Source organism: Copadichromis virginalis, linkage group LG22, assembly GCF_057382275.1.
Source record: "Copadichromis virginalis isolate Kocher_CV1m ecotype Utaka linkage group LG22, C_Virginalis_male_GT1.1, whole genome shotgun sequence".
Lineage (NCBI taxonomy): Eukaryota > Metazoa > Chordata > Actinopteri > Cichliformes > Cichlidae > Copadichromis > Copadichromis virginalis.
Genome location: NC_140638.1, coordinates 15328384 through 15354235, shown reverse-complemented (window position 1 = coordinate 15354235; position 25852 = coordinate 15328384). Strand labels below are relative to the sequence as shown.

General features: G+C 40.4%; 1 protein-coding gene across 1 annotated transcript in view; it reads right to left on the bottom strand.

Annotated features, from left to right (window-relative positions):
- Positions 1 to 3413: 3413 nt before the first annotated feature.
- Positions 3414 to 25852, bottom strand: part of trps1 (trichorhinophalangeal syndrome I) — a 120598-nt gene continuing 98159 nt past the window's right edge. Inside the window, exons 10-11 of the mRNA XM_085445874.1 lie at positions 14952 to 15074; positions 3414 to 10827 (exon numbers count right to left, since the gene is read on the bottom strand). Coding sequence (XP_085302000.1) covers positions 9214 to 10827; positions 14952 to 15074 — 1737 coding nt within the window. The 3' untranslated portion in view covers positions 3414 to 9213. The remainder of the gene's footprint in view (positions 10828 to 14951; positions 15075 to 25852) is intronic.

Genomic DNA, 25852 nt, shown 5'->3' with positions numbered 1-25852 from the left:
GTAAGAGTGTAAAATAACCCTGCTTTGTCAAAGCTGCCTCAGTTTGTGATGATGGAGAAGTCATTCCCCACTCACTCCATGTATTTTAATTCAAACAGCAATGGTGATGGCCAGGCTGACAGTTGAGGGCAGGGAGGAGTCTCCGTGGAATATGAAGTTTGCAGACAACATAATGATCTGGAGGTATGCTGTGGAGAGAAGAAGAAAGAAAGAAACACAGTAGAAGCAAGACTGAATACAGGTGTGTGAATGGGAGAGAGGAAAATAGTCAAGATGCAAGGACTAAAGGTAGTGAAGGTGGATTTAAATTCCTGGGGTCAACCATCCAAAGCAACAGACTGAACAAAGGAGGTAAAGAAGAGAGTGCAGGCAGGCTGGAGTGGATGGGGATGAGTGTTCGGGGTGATTTGTTACAGAAGGAAAGCAACAAGAGTGAAAAAGATTGTAGGTAAACCTGCTGTGATGTATGGTTTGGAAACAGCAGCAATGACAAAAATACAGGAGACAAAGCTGGACGCGACAGAATTGAAAATGATACGATTTTCAATGGAAAACACAGTGGACCAGAAAACACAGAATAAGAAATGAGTACATCAGAGGGACAGCTCAGGCCTGTCCCCATAAGCAGATGAGGATGGATGGATGAGTGGATGGATGGAGAGGCAGTGTTTAAATGGTTCCAAAATTTGCAGTGGAAATACAGTGGATATATTGGAGAAAGGATTCTGAATATGGAGCTGTCGGCAGGAGGAAAAGAGGAAGTCCTCAGAGAAGATTCACGGATGTAGTGAGGGAGTGGAAAAAAAACCCCAACGTGCATAACACAAAGGGCCAAATGTAGCGCAAACTGAGGTCTCCTGGCTGAAAAAAAGTGACTAATCCAGCTTCTTAATCTAGATTTGATAGTTTACCAAAATAATCAGTTATCTCTCTTGCTCATGTGTCAAAGCAACGTCAACTGACACCTAGTGTGTAGGGTATGGGAAGATGTAGGCAGTATCTGACGAAGCTGCATTATGCGATGCCCCGGGATCAGAACACATTCGTTACGCAGCGCTCTCCACCGCCATCATCAAAGGACTGCATAGGGGAATATCTTTTGGAAGTAGAATGACTGGAGTTCAAGAGACACGGAGAAATGATGCCAAGGCACATCGAAACCCGACATCTCGTAACACAATTCGTGTCAGTTTTTTCCTTTCATCGGTAGGTAAATATGTCTGTAAGTTGTTACATTTCTTCTGTTTTACTGTTTATGATCTTATTGCATCTGTTTTGCCTTGAAAAGCTTTATAATTATTTCGTGTTGAGTGTGTCCATGTCTTGACCTATTCGGTAAACATCATGATGTTTAGCATTCTAGTCTGATACAGACTTTTTGTGGCCAATCAGCTCACACTTGTACACACACACACACACACACACACTTAAATGGTGCCCCACTGCTACATAATTTCACTGCAGGCTCAAAGGCAGAGTTAATCGGCTCTTATCAATGTTCTCATTATAAACAGAAAGATAAATTGATAATGCTAAACATAGCATAGACCAAAGATTAGAAGCCTTTGTCTTCTGACATATTGCACTACTACACTGATTAAAGCTGTCAAACTTCGTGAACCAGGGGAGGGTTGTGAAAAGATTAAAAAAAGGTTCTAAAATAATATTAGTGTGGCGCATGTAGGTGAGAAATAAGCCTCTGGCTTTGTTGCCAATCAGTCTCTTTGATCTTTACAGTGAAATAACAGTAAATTAATTGTTAGTGTCACAAGAACAAAAGATGCAGTGTTCATTATACAAATAATTTTCCTCTAAAATCAGTTAAATTAGTACATGCCATGCCCATGGGGGACATGTTTGTCTGAAAAAGAGACGATAGGAGACACGAGACCATATGTTCCTTATTAGTGTCTTTACCATCACTTATTGGGCCTATTGAAGTGGTAATGAAAATGGAAGAGGAGTTGGTTGCAGTTAAAAGAAGTTGACCAAATCACAACAACAGTTGCCTCAAGGCACTTTATATTGTAAGGTAAAGACCCTACAATAATACATAAAAAACAGAGAAAACCCCAACAATCAGATTTCCCCCTACAAGCATGCGCTTTGGCGACAGTGGGAAGGAAAAACTCCCTTGTAATAGGACGAAACCTCCAGCAGAACCAGGCTCAGGGCTAAGCAGTCATGGTTGGTCAGGGAGGGAAGATAGGACACAGACACAATGTGGAAGAGCACCAGAGACTAATAGTAAGTCATGATTAGAGGTGTATAGACACATCGTGAGTGAGAAAGGTCCCTGAAGAAGAAACACTCATACACTGCACACTGCATCATGGGAATCCACCAGCAGCCAAGACCTATTGTAATGTAACTAAGGGAGGATTCAGGGTCACCTGATCCAGCCCTAACTATATGCTTTATTAAAAAGGAAAGTTTTAAGCTTAATCTTAAAAAGAGAGAGAATGTCTGTGTCCCGAATCCAAAGCTGGTTCCACTGAAGAGGGGCCTCTTCCAACCCAAGCTATGCTGACTAATAAACTGAATCCATCCATTAACCTACTGTCCCCTCTGCTGATCCAATCTAGCAACGACCACTTATGTAGATTTTTCTGTTTTTAACTTGCACACTGACACTATAGGGTTCCCCAGTGTGTTAAAATGTGATGGCTCAGGATCATCCAGCCATTAATATTACAATTTTATATTTCAGATCTGGTAATAAAATCTTCACTTTTATGAGGAGCTTGTCAGTGGGCTCCAAACCAGTAAAAAAATGTATCCTTTTAGGATCATTCACAGCAAATTTTATTAAAGACTTCAGCCATTAGGCTTCAGCATGCTGACCTGTTCAATGTCCAAATCATTAATCCAGCAGAAATCTTGTCATTTGTGTAGCAGAAAATTTAATTATTGGGAATCGACCTTTGGAGAACAGAGTCTTGCACTGTGATGAAATCTTCACTAGCGTATGTTTTGCAAAAGAAAACAGTAAAGTAAGTCTGACACTTAACGGAAAATGGAAAACAAGTTTGGAAAACACAGGAAGACTGCATGAAGAGCAGATCAGGAGAGAAATAAGGACGATATGAGGCTCCTGGCCACAGTCTTGAGAGCGCAGCAGGAGGTAGGTTTGCAGGTTTTATTTTTACCTTCCCCGAAACAAATTCGCCTGACTGGGTATGAAAGCTTTATGTTTAAAAAATTATATCTCAATATCTGTACCCTCCACAGCTGCTCCTTAAGTCCCCAGCTTGTGTAGGATAAGAACGCATTCATCTAAAACATAATGACAGGCATTTACATCCTGCAGGAAGGCCACAGATAGGCTGTTTTCTCGAGGGAGGATTTATACACAATATAGGTTTCCTCTTCTTCACTGTTTATTAAATAAACACCCAAATGTCCATTTTGAGTACTGTTTGTTATTACTTTTATTAATTATTATCATCATTATCAACATTATTCTTCAAGTTTAGCTGTGTAACAAACTTTTCTTGGCTGTCAAAATATGTTGTTGAAATATGATTTTGCATGAAATAAAACCTAAAAACAATAACGTACAGAAAGGTAGCAGAATAAAATACAACATGAGAGAGAACATAACCTAAAAAAAAAAAATCCCATTTCTTTTCTATAAAAAGCCATTCAACTGAACAGAGACAAAAATCTACTAAAATATACTGATTAAATGTACATACTTGCTGTGTGTATGCATGCGTGTGTGTGTGTGTGTGTGTGTGGCCAAAAATAAACTGGCCTATGTTAACACTGTACACCCCAAAATGTACACTCGATCCGTACCGCTGTTTGTGTGTTTCTTATGTGTGTGGGTGTGTGTTGTCCCTTCCTTGGCAATAAGAACATAATAAATGGAGTGCAAGCAACAGCGTCATTTGTTTCTATAACAAATTCTGACAAAGGCAAAAACATGAAAGCACTTGTTAAGGCCTCCCATTGTAAACGCTGATTTGAAATGCCATCAAACCTAAAACATAAAGTCATTGCTGAAGTAACCCAAGGCCATGTCATGCGTGTCCCGCTTCGATTGATCGGGTTAAAAGTTCCCCCGAGATTCCTCTCACCCCAACATGAACATCTATTTATAATTTAGTTATAAATGTATAAACTCTCAAATGAACAACAGAACAGATATCTGCGGCATACTTAGAGTACAGAAAGTATGAATGAACAAATTTCAATAAAGGTTTCTTTATTTCAACTTAAAAAGAACCCAAGGATTTCACTTCAAAGGAATTAGTGAAACATTATGGCATCTGAAAATACATTTGTCTCCAGTCTACTGAGAAATCCTTTTGAGTCAGATGACATGTAAAGAGAGGTAAGTGAGGAATCCCATGACAATGTTGAGAACCTTTACCAAAGATTTTCTGACTTTCTCAAAGAGTATTTAAACATTTTCTTTTAACCAACCAGAGGCCGATTTAATTTAAAGAAGCTTAACCTAAATAAAGTCTAAATAAACATGTAGATCAGCCTTTTAATGTGTGGGGTAACTGAGTTTAGCTCAGCTTTTGGGGTGCAACATTCCGTAATACAAACGCTTAACTCCCGTTTAAAACCTCCGTATTCTCTTTGTCTACTGAGAACATCTTTGTACATTCATCAAATGATGGGATGCAGGAAAAATGGAGGAGATGCTAGAGTTGTAGCAGGTGAACAAAGAAAAACAAAGGTGGGATGGAGAGGTACAGTGAATAATACATTAAAAAATAATAGATGAGAAGGAAAGAAATAAAGTTGAAGGGAGGTAAAGAGACAATATAGAGGGGATGAATCATCCACTTTAGCCTCATTTGAACTCATCCTCCCTTTATTCATCCACTTCTCTCCACATATTCTTCAAAGGCACCCATCCATCCCTCCCAGCAGGCATCCATCCCTCCTTTTCTTGTGTCTTTTAAGAATGGTGAAGCGTCCTTTCTATTTTTTTCTTTCTTTTTTTTTTTGCTACATTTATTAATGTAAACATTTTTTTCATTGTTTTTTTTATCAGCAGCCGATAAAAAAAAGTAACCAAAGAATTCATTCTAAAAAGTTTTAAAAAGCACAAACATAGTTCTGAAAATAACAACAATTAGAACAATCTTTCTGAAAACAAAACAAAAACAATAAACCCCCAGATTCATCAACCACTACCTTTTTGAACTGACCCAACTGGCACGTACAGTAATATGTTAAGACCTGGTCACCGAATGAAAGGCAAACATCAGAACGAGAGATTCATTAGACTTTGTAACTTAAGGAGTTACGATGTTTTCACTTGACACGTGTTATTGGAGAAGTTAAGCAAACCCTTCTTATGCATTATCGTACAGATGATCCACTGGCAGTTTGACTGTAAAATGCAGCATACAGTGCTTAACAAATTTAGAAAAAAAAATGACCTTACACTACCTAATGTAAAGTTAATGCCACAGCTGTCCTATATTAACAGTGCTGATAATTACCAATGGTTAACCACCGGTACGTGAAAGCTCTTTAATAAAAATATTTTAATGCTAAAATATAATTATTGTTTTTAATCTATAATTTTCAAATGTACTGCTTTAAAAAAAAAAAGCAGAAAAAAATAATAAAACACATTATTGTTGCAATGCAAAATTACAGTTATTTACCTGCTTTCTTAAAAAGAAAAAAGGTTTTGTGGTTGAATGATTTGCTTAATTAACTCATTCACTGCCAGCCATTGGCAGTGAATGAGTTAAACCCATTGACTCATTCACTGCAATTGACGGCTATAGACGTCAATGGCAGTGAATGAGTTAATTAATTTCTGACCACTAAGAAGAAGTCTAGTATGTCTGCTTAATAAAAACACAAATTCCTTTTATTTACCAGAAAATTTATGTAATTCTTAACTCTAAACAAGTTTTGCAAAGATTTCCAAAATATTTCCGTTTCTTGTTTGAAAGGTGGACTGATAAATTTGTTAAGTGCTGTATGCAGTTTTTTAAAAGTTAAAATACTGCTTCAAAATGAATTACTGAAGTATTAAAATTAGCCAAAAGTTCAGCTATTTCTTTTTGAGTTTTAAATAGAGAAGAGAATGAATTTTACTTTATAATTCTAAGCCTTACTTTTGGTTTAATTGGATGAGCAATGCTTAGGCTGTTAGCATCCTAGAAACCTATTAGCAGTATACTATCTCTGAAAACTTCAAAATAAAAATAAGTGAACAATTGTAATTCCAAACCAGTGATGGGAATTTTCTGAGGCAATCCACTTGGTAAAAAGAGCTACAACAAGCTACTGACAATGGTTGCAAATGCTCCGACATTCGCATCAAAATAAAATCCAACCTTAATAGCAATCCAATGTAATTTTACAGGGGGAACTATACGTGGTTCTAGTTTTACTTGGCAATGGACTGTTACCAATGCAGTAGAATTTTTTAAAAAAAAAGCTAATTTAAACTGTTTATCTGGCATAAATGCAAAGTTAGCTGTAATGCTAACCGTCTTAGAATAATGTGTGAATAATTAACATTGCATCCACCATGATATGGGACCTGGTGACATGGCCGTGTCTCTGTTTCAATCTCCAAATTAGGTCCTTTTCTTGGCATTGTGTCTCTCATACAAGTAACTGAGGCATATGGCTCAACATTCTACAAAGTAGTGTAAATATATGCACAAAAATGAAAGTTTAGCACAGCAAGCAAACATGAAAAGTTTGAACAAACACCCGACCGATCGGTCAGGCAGAAATCGTAATCGATGACTCAGATGACTTGGTGGTGTGAGTGCATGGAAAGGAATATATCAGTTTGCTTTCCCACCTTCTGTTCTACACGACTCATTGCTTACATAACATTTTTAATGCAGACAACAAAACATATTGATTTGAAAAGTGGTACAAGTTACCAGGCACTAGGTGGAATATTCGTCATTCATGTCTTTTTGGATAAGCATAGAAAAATAGCTTCCCCCCCCCCCTCACATTCTTTAGCTCGTTCCTTCCTGTCTTTTATTTTTATATTGACATATTATGTCCTTCAACAGAGTCCGTTGGTGTTTTCTTCTTTTGTCGCTGTTGTTTTCTAGCAACTAAGGCAACACGGCTAGAGAAGTCATCCCATCTTTATCAAAAATAAACAAGATGGCCACCACTTTGATATAACAGCGGGACTTTCAAGGACATGACTGTTAGAAGTTTCTCACTGATGAAATTTGGTTTAAACTAAGACTCAGTTATGGAAACTGTTCCAAAAAAACAGCAACGAAATCACTGATGATGGCGTAATGTGCGATGGGTCAAATGGAGTTGCAAGCCACGTGAAACTTTTACTTCATTGAATTATTAAAACATAACTTTGCAATGTCATCTCGTGTTCTTTCAGTATTATTTAGGTCTTTCATGTAACACCTCACACCTTTAGGAAAAAAAAGCAACTTATTTTGTAGATTTCGCAGGTGCTAACATGCTACATAGAGGTAACCTAAGTTGTACCAAACTCTCAGTAATATGACATCAAACACTGTAGGCAAAAACATCTGTAGACTCAGTACAGAACAAAGGTTTATACAGTTAACTCAAAACAGTTGTTCCTTTTGATAAGATTTGGGGTTTTACTCCCTAAGTTCCTAAGTCTTTCTGTAAAACTGTGCGACCTAACAATTCTTAGACATAGAAAAAAAAAGTTACATACTGAGACCATGTTGACTTATTAACACATAAAAACACAACAAGAACATATATAAGAGAGCATAAGAGAACAATATGTGACATGCTAACACAATTAGGCCATGTACTGTAAAACTGATGTGTCACATGCTATGAAACAGGTGGGTTGGTGTGCAACATGTGTGACCCCTGAGGACTGAAAAACCAACTGCAAGCCTTCATTATGTTTACATCATCATTTGGGGACGGACACATCCTTTGATCCTTACGCGTAGAAATGCAATTACACAAATGCACACATGCACACACACCCCTCCCCCTCCCTCCCTTGTTGTACCATTTCTACTAGGCGGCTGTTATAAATGTAACAAGTCTCATTAAGAAGCTCAAAAACAAGAGAAAAAAACTCACATAGGCTAATTTTTATAGTACCATTTCCTGCAAAAAGCATTTTCCTTTACAAAATACCATATTATATATGAAAGTGTAGCAAATTGCATTTTTTTTGTACGATAGCATCATCATCATCATTATTATTACCGTTATTATTATTATTATTAATATAAATGTTAAGCGGGTACTAGATGGTTGTTGGGCAGGCAGCCAGGCACATAGCTAGTATCATGGCACAGAGGAAGGTAGAAAATAATGTCACTTGGTTTAATCCAAACGGATAGAGAAAACACTTCGGCCCGGAGTTTAACCGGTTTTATCAAGTCAAACTGGCTCAGCAGTTCGAAAAAGTCCCAGCTGACTCAAAACCCGAGAACCAAGAACTTGATCAGTTTCAGAAAAAAACTGGCTAAGTGAAAGAAATCAACTGATCACTTTTTACCGAGGTAACACCAACTCAACTGCAGCCCAGCATAAACTGGTTTCAAACTAACCAGCTTTAATTAGTCAAAAAAAAAGAAAAGAATTTTGGTTTTAGATCTATTTGCACAGAGAAAAAAAACAGTCAAAAACATGCTCTGGACAAGAACAAAGCAATCCTAACCAGATCACATCTGGCTGTACCAAAATAAAACCGTCTTAATGATACATTAGACTAGTTTGGACCAGCTTTTTTTTAGTATGGTGCATAAGTAATCAGCCCAGCTCAGTTCAGTTCAGGTTAATTATTTTGCTTCTAGTTTCTTTTTTTTTTTTGCTCTCCTTTATGGTGGCCATGCAAGTGCTGAGCTCCCAAAAGTTATCCAAAATATAACCAGTTCAACTTTTAGCCCAGCTTCCAATGCCCTTATGTGGAAATCGCATGAAGTGGCTGCTTATTAAAGGTGATTTCAACTCCATGCCTGTTGTTGAATGCCTGCCACAGAGCTGTCAAGTGGCAGTCACTCAGCAGAGGATTCGGGCAATTTCTTCAACTGCCCCTGCTATAGTTCAGCTGGATCCTACAATGATTTCTGACCATTTGACAGCCGGGTGCTTCCAGCATAAGGATGTGTTCCTTTTAGTGCCCAGGATAGGCCCATTTTGACATGAGCTAGCCTCCAGAAACATGAAGGCATACAGCTTATTCATCCAAGAACAACGCTCTTAAAGGTTTGCATGAGTCAAAGAGATCGATTAATTCCCATCTGTGTTCTCATCTAATATTTTAGAGCCAGCAACACTTGTGACCTCTGAGCTTCTCGTGACGTCATCGCTGATGTGCGACACCTTTTTGCCTCCCAAGTCCTGGTTTGTCGCGGCATTGTCCTCTCCTTTTGCTTCTTTTTCAGTCTCCGTTTCATTGTCAGTGCCATCGCTGCCTGTGTGTTGTTTTGCTTGGTTGTCATGACACGATTCTACTACATCACCTTCGCCGGTGGTCTCATAATGACCGTCTTCATCGCGTTCCTCCTCTGTCGCATTTTGACACTCGTGCTCCGACATTCCCGCAGCGTTCTGAATGTTGCCGTCTTGCATTTGACATCTCTGTTGCGTCGTTTTGTCTGTGTACCTGTGTAAGCCTCTCTGTATGTGCGTGGTGAAATCGTATCGATCCGCGCACACGTGGAGGCAAAAACTGCACTGGTATGGTCCTTTGTCACCGTGGCAACTCATGTGCAGGGCATACATCACCTCATCTATGAAGTAGATCCCACAGTGGACACAGCGATTGGTCAGGTCATCCTGTGTGGCCACCTCCACCATTTTGCGATTAGACGGGACACTTGACTGACATGTTGACAAACATTCTTTTTCTTCCTTCCCTATCTCCTCACCTGGATTCCCTCCTTCGTCTGTCCTCTCCTCCTCCTCTTTCTCTCCTTTCCAGTTACCTCTTAGCCTGTCAGTTAGCGGCGACTCCTGCCTTCGCCTTTCGGCACCATTTGTGGACACGTGCGCGTTTACAGCACTTGTATCTCTTTGTCTTATTGCGAGATCCAAAGGAGCATCGTTTTCTAATGATGATGAAGTAGGGGTTTGGACGTGAAGAGGAGGAGGAGGATAGTGAGTAGGAGCTGGAGGTGGAGGAAGAGGAGAGTAGGGAGAGGCGCAGTAAGGCACCGTGTAGCTTTGCTGATGATGTTGTACTGGAGTCACCATCGCGCTAAGATAATGAGCGTTATTTCCAAGGCTCCCGGGGCTGCTTAGATTACTGATGCTACCAGGAACCCCAGAGGCGGCTGCCATCTTATACTTGGTCCAGAACCTGAGCCAATCTGACTCCGGGGTCAACTCAGGTGAAATGGTTAATGGAAGGGGTAAGGAGAAAAGAGGGTACTGATATTTTTCAATGGGTGAACCTGGAGGTGAATAACTAGACGGTTTGGACGGACGCATGTACTTTTCAATTGGACTGCCTCTTTCCGATCCCCCTCCTCCTTTACCCCCCTCTGCTTTCGATGTTATACCTCCCTCTGTGATACCGCCATTGCCCTCCGCTCCCACTGAGGGGGCATGTGAGGGGAGGAGAAGAGGAGGCATACGCCTGTGGATCTCCAATGTTTGATTGGCCAAGAAGGCTTGCGTGGACCGCGGTGAGCGTGAGCGAGGGGAAGGCTGCTGGTTTTTGACTGACGCACAGCTCCTGTCTGTTTCCTCCCCGTTCATGCGCTCTTCGCTGGTGATGCGTTGTTGCTTGGGGGCAGGGTTTTCAGACGAAAGCGAATCGGGGTTGAGGCGTTTTCGGGTTCGACGGCGGATGATTTGCTCACCGTTGTTCTGCTTGATGATGTTTAGAGGTCTGGGTGTCTGCAAGGCAAAGGAAACACAGAAGAATGAGCAAGAGGGAAGGGAGTTAGACAGTTTGCAATATATGAAGCGGTAATTCGACTTCATCATGCTGATAACTTTGCTGAACTAATTAATAAATGTCAAGCACACTTGACTATGATAAAATTCCTACTTAATGCATAGGTGGTCTCAGAGATTAAATAACCATTGAGTATGCCTTTGGTGCAATCGACTGTGGATAAAAAATAAAGCTCTCTCTACTTTGACTAATCAGCCGAGTATAACAATTATTTAATCATAAAGCTATCATAAGCATATTTGGTGAAACATAGAAAGCAATACGCACCACAGTCAAGATCTAAAACAGTAGCTACTGGTTTTAGGTTCCCCAAAGTTCCCTAAAAAGCCCTTTGTGGCAGATTACAGTCTGACAGTCTTTCTTCTTTAATATAGATTTGAAGTATAACTAAATGCATCGCGATGAAAGAAAGACTGATGAGGTAACATATCCTCCAGATGACTGTGGTTTTTGCCCTCGCCACAAGGGGGTGCGGGCGGACTTACATCTGTTGAAAGTGCAACCCTCTCGCACTTACAGTGCACTCATCTCTTTAATCGAGTCCTATAATATGCTTTGTTTCAGCGTGAAACACTTACTGAAATGTTTTTTTTAATAAAACAGGAAAGCTAGAAACACTACAACCGATTACTAAAGCAGGTTGTGAGCTTCAAAGAAGGCTGTGTTCTGGTTACAAGTGTTTTGGTTAAAAAAAGGCAAAAGTCATGCATAATTCCAAAGAATAAAAACTGCTCATTTGCATCTAAAACACCAGATTTCTAAAACACCCCCCACTTATTTAATTCCCCACTGGGTTTAATAGTGTGAGTATAAAAAAAAATCTGAATGATGATGAAACTTTTTTTTTGATGGTGATGCTAAACACATGCCAAAAACACACACACGCACACAGCTTGTCTAATACATTTCCAAACAAATCACTGAAAGGCTGTCTTTGCTCCTAGTAAAATAAACCGTTCAATTTAAACTGTCTTATAAGGTGCCCAATCAAAATAAATGTGTCGCTAACCCGCCATTATTCAAGAAAGACATTCACATTATGAGCAGTGACCTCTGCACAGCAATGTCAAATTCAGTTAGCATACAGGACATGGCTTTTCAAAGCTTCAAAAACAGGTTTGCAGAAATTTGTCTTTGTACTGTGTAACTGTGTTCGTATCTCCAGGTATACTTTTACATATTTAGAAAGAAACTTGTGTGTATACCAATGATGTAGGACCTTGAAATACAAAGTGCATATTTGCGGATGCAAGCCATCCACAGAAGACCGAGCAAGATATTGAGATGGATAGACACTTGGGTACAGGAAAAAAACTCCAATGCCTTCAAAATGTGTCCTGTGCCTATGCTGGGAAACTCTTGGGTGATTTCCAGTAGCCTTTTGTGTATGGAAATGTATTCTTATGTTCGTGTTGATAGCCTGTGACCGAATGTGTGTCTGTCAGAGTATGTGCATTAAGTATGCTTGTGTGGGTGTGCATGTGTGCACGCCAGTGTGTGGGTGAAAAGGGCAAAGACAATGTAATTTTCAGCGTGGAGTTTATCAGTCACTGTAGAGCAGCTACCGAAAATATTTAAGAGCAGAAGAGTCACTTCTATTGCAATTTTAATATTATTATAATGATTCGGGGATACTGTGCTGTGCTTATGTAAACATAGAATTAGCGCATTAATGTTAACAAGCAAAAACAATCAAATACGCTTATATAAGCAAACTCAGAAGGGCAAAACTCAGATTCAGGGACCTATTAATGCACATGCATTTCAGCGAAGTGTTTTCAGTCCTTCGTTTGGCAAGCTGGTAAAAGTTAATGAGAGAGTTGTCTCGCTGAAACTTCTTGACATATGGATCAATATCAAAAACAAGATTCCATCATTTGGCAGAGTGGCACTCGCAAAATATAGCAGCGAAATCCACAAACATTTCTCTTTTTCTGGCTTTAGAATTTGTGTTTCTAAAGACCGACTGGTGCACAGAAGGACGGATAAAGGGAAGGGGGTGTGAAATAAAGAGGGAATGGAAGACGGAAGCACGAGACACAGTGATTCAGAGCATGATTTAAATCCATTCACACTGAGAGAACCACTGAATAAACTATAAAGATGAGGAAAAGCCTTAATTTCGGAGTGGGATACTCATAATCACATTTATCTCACAATGCAAGACACAAAGCAAAAAAAAACCACAACAACTGCATGGAGGTGAGACACCTAGGAAAACATAAATTAGTTTCTTGATTAAAGTTGCAGTTTGACTGACATCCAGCGGCATCCAGTAGCGCATATTCTATGAAGCTCATATGTGGTATGGAATAGGGAAGCAGCACAAGTTTTTGCTACTTATTCTCACTCAGTCACTCACTGTTTTGTTTTTTTTGCTTCTGTTTTAGCAAGAATTTGACTCGATCTTCCTCCCTGTCCATTCCCTAATTATCCTTTCCTCCTCTTTACTTTGTTTACTTTGTATTGCCAGTGTCTTCTCACAGCAGGTGTGACCACATGGTGTTTTGCCTGTTTTAGATTGGAAAATGAAATCATATGCTTTCCTTTTAAAACTTCCTAGAAAAGCTTTTTATATATCTGTGTTGTATCTTTTCAATTACATGAGCTGTCACCTAAGTAACTGCAGAAAGTGATGCTTATTTATAGGGTTTTAATGTGTCTACAATCCTGTGGGTGCAAGTAACTCAAACAAACAGTGAGACACACACATGGCTGCTGTAATTTTGTGCACTTTTATGGTTGTAGGGGTGGCTTGGTAGAATACCTGGGCTGTGGTTGCTGCTAGCACACATCACATAAATCTGCCTTTCTGTCTGTTCCCTCCTTCTTCCTAAATGTTGCTTCTGCATTCTCTTCTAATCTCTCCCATCTTCCTCCATCTCTCACTCTTCATTCACACCCTGACCCTTCATTATCCCCGTCCTCCTTCTTACCTTAATCTTTTTCCCTTTCTTTGTCTTCCCCCCTTCCTTTTTTTCCCTCCACTTTTTTTCCTGCCCCTTTATTCATAACTCTCCCTTCCCCTCTCTCACTCTCAAGTGTTTTACTAGCTGCTATCCTCTCTAATAATGTGTGTAGAGCATATAAAACTTTTATTATGGGATATAAAATATGGCCGTCGTGAAGATTGCCAAGAGTAGAGGGAGCCGGGACGTGATTGGAGCAGCAGATGAGATGAACGGGTTGAACCAAGGACATCTGCAGGGGCAGGAAGCAGTAAACTTCAATAGCTTGTCATCCTCCGAAAGGTCTTTAAAGCGCCATTGGATAATGGCAGCATATAGCTCAGGGTTGCAACACGGTCAGTCCACTAATGCATTTATTATCACTGTGATCGATCACACAGAAACGTCCGCACTGAACTTTCGCACACTGGAAGCAGGGTTCGGCATATACAGCGACGCTCTGAAGTTGCTTTATGTTGTTAGTATTAGCAAACCGCTGAAGTATGCTGAAGTGTGTAATTGGCTTAAACACCTTAAGAACATATCTGAGGTGAATAATCTTGATATTCTGAAGTCAACTAAATTCCAGGCAAGTTTTTATCTCATCTGTAATTCATGCAGTCTAATTAAATTTGGGATTTCCATAGACTTTCCCTAGGCTTAGATGGTAAAGTTGATTCATTCCATCATATTTCTCACTCCATGGATCTGGCTCCCTGTGACTGCTGAAACGGTCTGTAACTCCCACCAAATCAAATATGCTTTCTCCAAAATATTACACTTTCACAGCAGGACCCACAGAATATATACAAGAATCTACCCGTGGTGTGCAGCATTTTATTTGCTCCGTATGCTAATTGGCCAGACAGGAGGAATGATAATTAGTGGTCAGAACCACCCCCGTGGATGTAGTATAAAAAGACACCAGCAGGACCTTTATGAGGAAACGTGTATATATAGGAAGTGGATATAAGTTTGGCCATTAAGAGCATATTAACTTCTGTATAACAGGACACTTGTAGGCATTTGCCTACATTTTATTTCCTCTGCTTGCATTGTTTTTTAAAATGTAAGAGTGCAGCTGGTGAAGACAGAAACACCTGTGTGCGACTTACTGAATGTAGTTTTTGGTATAAACCACATGCGTTGCAGACGTAGCCTCCATTGGCATTTTTCCTCCACAGCGATGTCTTGGTGGTCAGACAGTTAGCGCAGAAAACTCCACTACCTCTGCGCCGCTATAGAGGAAGAAGGAGAGAGACATGTTAGAGAGTGAAAATAAAAACATGGTGTAATGAAGAAATTTGGTGAGGATAAGAAAGATGGCAAATCGCTGGAGGGAAAAAAAAGTGGGTGGGGGGGGGACAAAAATGAACTTTTTGATTCCTTTGTAATTTTCATGCCACTCAAGTGCAATAGGCTGGTAGTTAGGGTGGGAGACAGAGGGAGAGAACAGATTGGCTTGGTGGCAGAGAGATGATGGACTCTCATTTATCACACCTAATGGGAAATCCTATTGAGAACATTATTCTTCTCTACAGTGTTTTCCCTGCATAGAACAAGGTTAATTTAAAAAAAAAAAACTACCTCAGTGAAAAGAAAATGATGTAGTCGAGATGACTAAGTTGTTTTCGAATATTCGATAAGATCGAACATGGACTTATCTAAGAAAGACATGAGGCACTGCGGTAATTTTGTCACTTGAAAGACGTGGGAAGAGATGAGTTATGCTTTCACCTTGTAGCATAAAGCGTTTTAGTGTTTATCTGAACTGCAGCAGGTACTTTACAGGCAGGCGTTTGACTTTTACTGTATTAGTGTGCAAGTTCTCATATACACACCTCTGCAGTTCACAGCGCAGTGGTGCATAGAAAAGTAGTGTGTGCAAGGAGGGGTGGGGGGGTGAAAAGGCCAATTGTCGTGGCAACGTGCTCCATCACAGTAATGAGCCAATCACAACGTTTCTCCATCCCATTAAGCCTCTGGCCCCATTCACCACCTTTATGACCCTGAGAGGACAGCATACCTCATCTTTCTCCAGCGGAACTCCTCTGTCAGTTTCTCCCTCTGTCTGCCTATCTATCCTTTCCTGAAACATCCCATAATTATTCTGCTGCGATCTCCGCTCTGATCTCTTTAGCCTTTAAAGTGCTCACTATTCCAGGGTTCTCCTTTTCAGCTTCTTTTTAACTGATAACTTTTAGTTATAAAATTCTTAACTACTTGGAGTTTTCATCGCCTGCAGTACCATATCAAAAAATAATCAAATTATCCTAAAACTGGATATGATTCTGTAGAAGAAATCACAACAGGGCCTCAGGAACACTTCTGAAAACACATGGAGCATGCTGCCATCCGGACGACAACACCAAACAACACTGTGTTCTAAATGAATGTCTCTGTGGTAAAAGAGTCCTTATACTGAATGGGCCCGCCTCATGTCCAGACATGTCACCTGTGAAAAATGTCAGAGGCTTGACGATGCAACAAAGGATGTCCCACAATGCCATCAAGAAAGATGAAGAAATAATTTGGCTTTCAAAACTAGAGCAGCTGCTCTCCTCTGTTTTAAAATGTTTGCAAAGTGTTGTTATATGGAAAGGTGATGTAACACATTGGTAAGCATGGCCCGCTTACAACTTTGTTTGAAATGTGTTTCTGGCATCAAATTCAAAAGTAGCATTTAGCACAATAACATTTCACAGTTTCACAGTCTGACATGTTCACTCTGTGAAATTAAATGTAGGCTTTTAAGGATTTACAAGTCATACAAGCGTGCGGTATGAATGTTGGTAAAATCTGTATATGCAGTTTGTGTATCTGGTCTGCCATCTTCCTCTTGCTGTTGTGTTACTCCGTGTTCCCTCCAACATCATGGGGCTATGGTCCACTGGGACCTTCTCTCTGCTGTTTTGTTTTATGTTTATGACAGTGCTGAGAGCTTAGCATTTTTTATTTTTAGTTTTTGGGCTCAGAGCATCCACTGTTCGAAGTTAAAGACATTTCAAGTTCTCACAAAAGAGTGCCACACTTCAATCAGGCTTTCTGTAGTCTCAGAGCTGCAGATGGAGGCACTACCGGCACTTCCACCGAGCATCTGTTTTTGAGCTACGAGCTAAAAGCAGAAGAGCCCAGTGGGCACAGCACTGTTCAGTTTATTTTGCAATCTAATGCACCGGAATGATCACAGCACAATTAACCACTTAACATAACTTTGGGAACAGACGTTACACACTGAATGTGCATGGAGCATTCAGCCTGAGCAATCCAGTGCAAATACTGCACATTTGAATAGAATCATTTGACATGTTAGTGTAGGTGTGTTAAGAGCTATTGTCATAAGGAATATTCCCATTGTTATCCCCAGCAAGAACATGAGATATTCTTTGAAATCCAAGGAAAATATTTAAATCTATTTGCTTTGCTGCAAATTTAAATGCAAAAAAGTCGGATTTTTGCCAATTTGTTTTAGAAGTTTGCAGTTTTAGCTGATAAACACTAATTTATGATGATGTTCTTCATAGTATCTGGATCACACTGGAGAAACATTGTCTCTCAGTTTCAATATGTGTACAAGAATCTTGCTTCCAATGTTTCTGCATGTATTAAACACCTGAGCTAAAACTACCAGTCTTTAGGGTACACGTGTTTTCATCCATCTGACATTAGACAGCACAACACTTACATTAGCAAATCCTCTCAGCGGCACACTGAGCTTGAGTGTGTATGCCTATTCGAGTGTGGTGCACACACCATACGGTCACCACATGTAGAGAGACGGAGCCAGGTGATTGATTGATGTATGCTTCCTCTGTGGATGTGTGTGTGTGTGCGTACGCGTGTGTGTATGTGTGTATAGTGTTGCAAGCCAAACAGTGCGTCTGTCATCAGAATTCAGTTTCCCTCTGAGCGCTCAAATCACTCACATATGGCCCCACAGCTGCCCCTGAGAGCAGCACACACACCTGAAAATATTGGCTTCCATTGACTAATGAAGCTAGATTTGGATGAGAAGCGGCAAGAAGTGTATGTGTGTGTGTTGGGGATATTTTGGCTACACCAATAGTAGACTACAATAATACTGCATGGTGTGTGTCTGTGTGTTTGTGTGTGTGTGTGTGTGTGTGTGTGAATGAGAGGTTCAAGTGTCAATTACACAGGAAACTACAGAAATAGCCCGCACCACCGTCCAAAATGTGCACGTGCATGCACGAATGCTCTCTCAAAATGTGGCTCCTGATATCCAACTTCCTTTTCAATCATCAGCTAGTTGGCTTGACATTTGTGGAAATGTGCAAGCTCACATGCATCATCAACACATCAAACGTACATACACACATTTCTATAAACATACTGTACTGTATATATATATCACATACTGCGAATACTTTGTCTGAATTTGTCTTGTTTTTCTCGGACAACTAGTTTTGTGAGCAGGGTAAATTAGTGTGTACCTACAGTGTGGGTGTGCACTTTTTCTGATTCATTACAGATACCTGGCCTCTTCCGCTCACCTCACCCTGCAGAGAAGGGCCGGCTGTAATTAGGGATCGGGGTCTTAATGACATCTATTTATCTGCGGCCTATAACAGCGTTCAATCAGCACCGCAAACAACGCCCTCTGACGCGCACACAGGCAGACAGTGCTCGTCAGAGGATCAGCGGGCCAGGAAATTAAACTCTTTATCGAGTTCTTCCTAATCAAGCCAAATTCAAACCAACAAATGCATTTCAAATTTATTTATTAACCTTTAAGGATATGTTATGGGAGAGTGCCCCGGGCCCAGATAGGATATGAAATGTTGCTATTCTTATGAACCTATAAAGACAGTTGGGACAAATACCTCTCATTAATTAATCGCCCGAGGATAAGGTCACTATAAACAGCGAGTATACATTATAATCTAGCAATGAGAAGTTGACAATATGTTCAGATTTTATCAGTCTCCTGATGCTTGTAAAAAGAAAAAACTGAAGAAATTAAGAGTACAATCTACTCAGGGAAGGCTGCATATAAAACAACATTTATTGGTTTAATAACTTCCACAATCAGTTCGGTCAGTCAGCGCTCGAATGCACAAGCAGCTCTAGCGGAAAGCTTTTGTCTGGCATTAGAATTAATGCAAGAATGCATAAACGAGGGTACGCGATCCGGCTGCTGTTTGTTTGGGGAAACATGCAACATCTCACCGTAACATGTATATCATGACTTTAATATGTTTGCGATGCCACACCAGCTTCTCATTCAAGAGTTCGAAGTGGCTGCTTTTAAACTCAAATAGAAGTTGGCCGTTTTCATTGCCTTTTTTGGTGACTTTACTCATAAAACGGCCTAGTGAATTATAACTTAATTTTCGAGAATCTGATGTTGTACTCAACATCAAACATATGGTGTAACCACGCTGTGGCTGAGTGCTTCAGCTTTGGCTTCGAGTCCACTCTGATTTTCTCCTGAAGCCATAAATTTACAGATGTTATACCAACTGTTTACATTGCACAGTCTTTTAAATCTTTATGGAAGAAGTAGCCTGAATAGATAAGCATCCAAAGGTTTGGGTCTCATCGCAATACTGAGGCCCTCAGATTTAGTTTAGCATCTGCAACCAATGTGCACCAGCATTTTAAAACTCTGGTGGTGTAGCTTCAGTTGAAGGAATTTGGCGAGGCCAACTGGTGGCCTTCACATGGGCTGCTGTTTAAAAATTCAACGTTTGTCATCTCTCAGCATTTTTCTGTAATTTCTTCATTTTAAACATTGAGCACGGTGAAGTAAAGGTAAACACGCAAAACATTTTAAATGGTCCTTGACGAAATGTGGCGAAACAGAGAGCTACACAAGAGAGGAGACTGGGGAGAGAGAGAAGAAAGGCATCCATTTAGGCGCCCTGTGGTCTAAAATATATTTAAAAAGAGGGCTTTCCAAACAAAGTCTTTCAAAATGACATTACATTTAATTCACTTAAGTAGTAAGTCGGCCTTGCTTTTAACACACAGATGCACACACAAAAGGAGGCGCGTGCACGCACGCACACTTACACTGACTTGCATTAAATCAGTGATTATTTAATCAAGCCAGAAGACCAGCTGGAGGAATTAACTAAATTCCATACTGCCAAGACCAATATCCTATACACTGAATCAGAGAGATACGCATGCACTCGAACACACACGCAAGTTCTTACATAAAAAGGGGAAGAAATAGTCCTTTGGATGAGGATGCAACGATAGTCTCAGATAAAGATTAGCTAAAATTTATCCTCCAGTCACACACAAACTCACTGAAAAGCATCTGGGTCCAATCTAAGAGAACCCCGTGCAGGTTCTACCCACCATTATCTGTTTGTGTGTGCAGGTCTCAGTACGTCGTTTGCATATGGCTGCAAAAGTCCATCTGTGTGGTTTTGTCTGAAACTACTGTGCCGTAAATGGGTTCTTCTAATAGAATAACTGAATTTAAGTCAAATAAATTTAACTTGGATTTAATGACTTAAATTTTGTTAGTTTATTCTTACTGAACAACGAGAAACAATAAAATGAACAAAGCACATATTTGTGCACATGCACGCTTTCTTAAATATTTATTAAAATAATTCTTTTGCCCCTCAGCAAATATTTTATCAGTTAAGACAGATGAATAACTGAGCAATGTAATTAACTGCCTCTTCACTGAGTCTCATTCTTTGCACGGGTTCCAGTTACACAGTTTCAGACTGCCGCTTGCAATCGTAGCCCTTGTTCTGCTCCACAGCCTCTGTGATCTTGGTGTGGCAGCGCATGAAGCAGTTCTCCTCCAGCTGCAGGTTCAAGGCAGTGGAGTTGGAGTATGTTAAACCAGCAGCTGAGAATCTCTGAAGAAGCAGCTCAATGATATTGTAGATCGCCACAATAGCAATATACTGATATCTTTCATGTTTACTTCTTTTTCTTTCAGCTGCTCATCCTCCTCCATCTCAGCCTACCTCTAACATCCTGTTTTATCTCACAAACTCTCTACACGCTCTCCTTCAATACATCCTGAGGTTTTCCTCTTTTTCTCCTGCCTGGCAGCGTCATCTTCAACATCCTTTGTCCAGTATATCCAATCTGCACATGTGCCCTCTCAGCCTTGCCTCTCTAACTTGGTTTCCAAACTGATCAACATGAGCTGTCCCTCTGATGTACTAATTTCTAATCTTGTCCATTCTGCTCTCTCCCAATGAAAATCATCATCTTCATCTTCAACTCTGCCTCCAGCTCCACCTTCTGTCTTTTTGTCAGTGCCACCTTTTCCAAACCATACATCATAGCAGGTCTTACTACGATCTTGTAAACCTTCCTTTTCACTCTCGCTGCTTTCCTTCTGTCACAAATCACTCCTGACACTCATCACCACCCACTCCACTCTGCCTGCACTCCCTTCTTCACCTCTCTTGTGCCCTGTCCATTGCTTTGAATGGCTGAACCCAGGTATTTAAACTCATCTACCCTCAGTGCCTATCCTTCTTGCATGTTCACCTGTCCACCTGTCTCCCTCTCATTCACACATGTATTCTGACTTGCTATATCTTCAGTGTTTTACCAAGCTCTAACTATATTTTAAGGAAATCAACATGTCAACCTGTGGCCACCAAGAGACAGAAAAACAACTACATCAAAGGGAGTAAATTTACTAACCGAGTCAGACTCCAATGAGCAAAAGCACTTTTAAAAGGACAGCTGTCCAGTAGGAGTCTCAGAGGACAAGGAGTGGTCTCTAAGCCACTTCTGAGGTTAGGGGAAAAAGGTCAAAAAACTTGGGGTAAGCTAAGACGTGCTAGGATTTCAAAGAGGATGAAGTCCTATGATAGTGACAGTGCATCAAACCCCTAGTGAAATATGCTGGTGGGAAAATTCAAATCTGGTTGAACACATGTACAGACCTGACTTCTCTCTGACCAAAAAGAAGAAGCAGGTTCAAAGACAACCTCCACCCTCTGGTTTGCATCTATGTGGAGAAGGATTCGTTCAGCATGAGGATAATATCCCCAAACACACCTCAAAGTGATGCAAGAACTACTTTAAGATCAAAGAAGACCAAGGAGTGATGACTTTCATGGACTTGGGTCCACCTGACCTCAACCCCAACAAACACCTGCAGTGCCACTGAAAAAAGCCACAGATTCCTGACATCACAAGAAGCACTTTGGATCATTGTCAAATAATGTCAGGATAATGAGGGTTGTAAGTTTAAACAAAGTTGTGAGGCATTAAGGTAGAGGGAGATGCAAATAGGGACATTCAATATCTTACAAACACATTAGAATATGACTAACATTTTAAGCGTATGTGTTCATTCTTAAGTCTTTAGCACAAAGTCGATTAAACTGTTTAAAAATCAGTTAATCTTAATCAAGTCAGATGAAATGAGAGAGATTCACACTACCAGCAATCTTTGATTCATTGCTTAAACAAACTAATTACAAGCCAAAGCCTGACAATGTATTTTTAAGCAGGGAACAAGTTTTTTTCTTAACTTCTTAAGTGAAACCTCCTACATTTTCTGCTGATTATCTGCTCACATGATATTAGCAAGGAGGAAGAAATAGTACAGCATTAAACTTCCAAAAATGCCCTACCCCAGTAGCTCTGTGAAAGGGTACAACCGAAGGACTAATTACCCCTTGAGGAATCAAGAGACCTTTTTAAAAAAAAGGATAATGATGACACACTGTAGAAAAACATTATAGTCTGTGGAGTACTTTGCCTTGACTCAGTACCTATAAGCCTGAGAGCCTGAAAGCAACAGGTTTTGCAAGTACACAGTTATGGAGCATTTGAGCAGTTTGCAATTCTAAAAGTACTTATTAAATGAGTTGTACGTGTCACTAAAGCAGCGCGAACTAACGAGGAAAGTTGAGAGGAGAAAGGAATTTGAAAGAAACTGTTGCTAGAATCAAAATTGTCTGTTTCTTATCACAATACCCACTGTTCTGTCACAGTGAGTGTGACCTTTAGCTTCCAAGCACAGCCTGTACCAATAATACGACCATCTGCTTCAGCAGCCCTCAGACACCCACCCCATTCTCCATTATCTCCCCTCTTTAAAAGCAGCACCAACAGAACTTAAAGAAAATCAAATTTCAGAGCAAAAGCGCTCAGCAGTGAGCCTACTGTGGCACTGTTTATGAGCAGAGGTTGGCAGTTAGGATGACTCGCAAGTGAAATTTCCAAATAAAACACATCCTCAGACATTAGCTATGTAGGGAGAGCGGGACCAGAATATTAACATCCTGTTTTTGTAAATATCTAGCGAGATAATGCCAGAGAGGGCACCCCTTGCTGTGAATAAATACATACGGCATGATGACAGCGTTTGAGGCAAAGCCCAGAACTGGCTGACACTAAAGCATTTTCTTTAAAAGGAATGCAAGTGACTGCTTACAATATAGCTATGTGTGGAGATCAAAATCTAAACAGCTGTCATATATCAGACCACACAAGTCACATTCTCACTCCTGCCAAGAAGATTAGGCATAACAAGCCCTTTATCCCCGCTGCCTTAGGCCTCTACGTGACGGTATAAACAGAAGGAAGGCGATGATTGCTTGTCATTGATTGGTATTTATGGCTTTGCAAATTGTGATAATGATGACAATGGTGATTCGTCTCATGGTTGTCGCCTGAAAGTCTGTATCAGCACCTTATACTGGTGACTTTCAGTTTCATGCAAGAAACTATCAATACCCGCCAAAGTGGCAGTGGCCCACCAGCACAAAAATAAGCTTGAAACATATTCTTAGTAACTTTGTTACATGACAGGTTGCGATAGTGGTGAAACTGCAAATACGCATGCGGATGCAACCGCAGAATAAATATTTTAAAAACAGTCTGGACAGCTGAGGTGCTGAATAAGAGTGAAGAAATGACAACCAAGATCCTTTGTTAGTAAGAAATGTCAATACACATACAGTACACGTTCGACTTTGTGTGACAGTGAAATAAAAGGTGTCAGCTTACACAGCCAGTCTTTTATTCTAGGCCCGCATATCTCTGTGTGTGTGTGTGTGTGTGTGTGTGTGTGTGTGTGTTTGTGTTTATGTCTATGTGTTTGTGCTGAAGCCAGACGTAAGTGTCTAAAGCAAAAGCAGGGGAGAAGAAAACACCGGAACACGATGACATCACCATTACACGCACACCTACGCAAACACATCTCCAACCGTCAGACGAGAAGAGTGAGGTCAATGCATCTCTCTCTCTCTCACAGACACACACAAACACACACACGCCAGATATGGGTCACACACTGTGGCCCACTTCCCTCATTTCATTCATTCAGCCTTTGCGATCACTCCTTTCCGGATCCTTTTCTCCTTCCCGGCTCTGGTCTATTCATCCGACCTCCTTTCAGTTAATACGGCACGTTGTTACCTTTGTTACGCTGCAGCGAGACTCTCGATTCCTGTGAAATGTGCAAAAACTGGCCTGTGCACAAACACAGGGCAGGCAACATTTTGGCGAAATCCTACTTCCATTGATCTAATTTTGATAAACGATCTCAGTTGCACTGACTTCACAGTTATGTGTTTCGGGTAAAAGTGTGATAACCGGTGGAGTGTATGAGAGGGAGAGAGAGAAAGATAGAGCGCAAGAGATGCAAAGGGAAGAAAGGGAAATCATTCTGCGTTGATCTAATTTTGATAAACAGCCTGAATGTATGCAGACCTGGAGTCCGTAGACCCGGAGATCGGGGCTGTGTGTTTGTGTATCTGTATGAGGTGAGTTTCCATCTGGACTACTGATGAATATCAAGTTCTTTGTACTTCTGTTTATCAAGCAACTCGTTTTATGAAGCTAAAACTCACCGTTTTGATAAGATAGCGTGAGATAGACTGTGTGCATTTTCTTGTATTCCTGATTTAACCTTGGACTTTCTCTGTATGGTGATAGAGGAAGAAAAAAAACAAAAAAACAAACAAAAAACAATTCTCTATGTTGTGCTTTTTATCTTGGGAAATACTTCACACTGCCACCTCCTTAAGCATTCCAATTTATTCATTTTAAACAATCTAAGAGTAGAAATAAACATTAAAAAAACTACATTTTGTTCAACTCAAATCAAACCAAGGGGTTTGCATTTTTTGCCATAATCGACCACTTGCATGTTTTTAATCTGGCAATGTGCAAGACGCTCTCGATTATAAAGCCACACGTGCATTTCCTTATCTAAAATTACATTTTAATTTCCTCCTTTTAAAGCAGAGCACTTCATGACCCACTTCACACTGACCGGTATTCGACGTGTGTGTGAGCAGGATGTATACAAATGAAAGTCGGTGTCTGTGTGTGAATGACTGGGGAGCAAAAGAAAGAGAAAGAAGTGCGTGTGCGCGTGTGTGTGTGTGTGTGTGTGTGTGTGTGTGTGTGTGTGTGTGTGTGTGCGTGTGTGTGCGTGTGTGTGGCGTCATGGGAAGGCCCTGTAGGTTGACATAAATACACATGCACGTGTACACGCACACAACACACACACACACACGGGCAATGTGCACATAATCTGGTGTGGAAACCAGGGCACTGAAACCTTAACTCACCCCAAAACGGAAAGAGAGAGGCCTAGAGAGAAAGAGAGAGTGAGAGAGAGATGGAAATATACAAAAGAGCCTCATTATAATGGTCATCCATAATACTTGTTGTTTTATCCACTGGTATTAAGTGTCTTATTAACTGTCTTTAGACTGTTTTTACTGTTTACCTGAGAATAGTTCAGGGGGCTGATTCCCACACAACAAAAAGACCCACCTGATCCACTCAGGTGGTGGACTTTTGCTTTGTAAATTAAGTGAAAGTGTCTGTTTGAGGTGCTGAAAAGCTACACAGCCGGAGTAGTGCCAGCAGCTGATCAGTGCTGTATGTTCGGCTGATCTGCTAGCTTCAGTTTTGTCCGCAATGGACGATGTCCTGTTATCCAGTAGTCATGCAATTGTATAGATATGAATGAGGAGCAAAAAACAACGTAATTTATGTGTGAATAGGTTCAACTCCCATGCACATATAAAGCAAT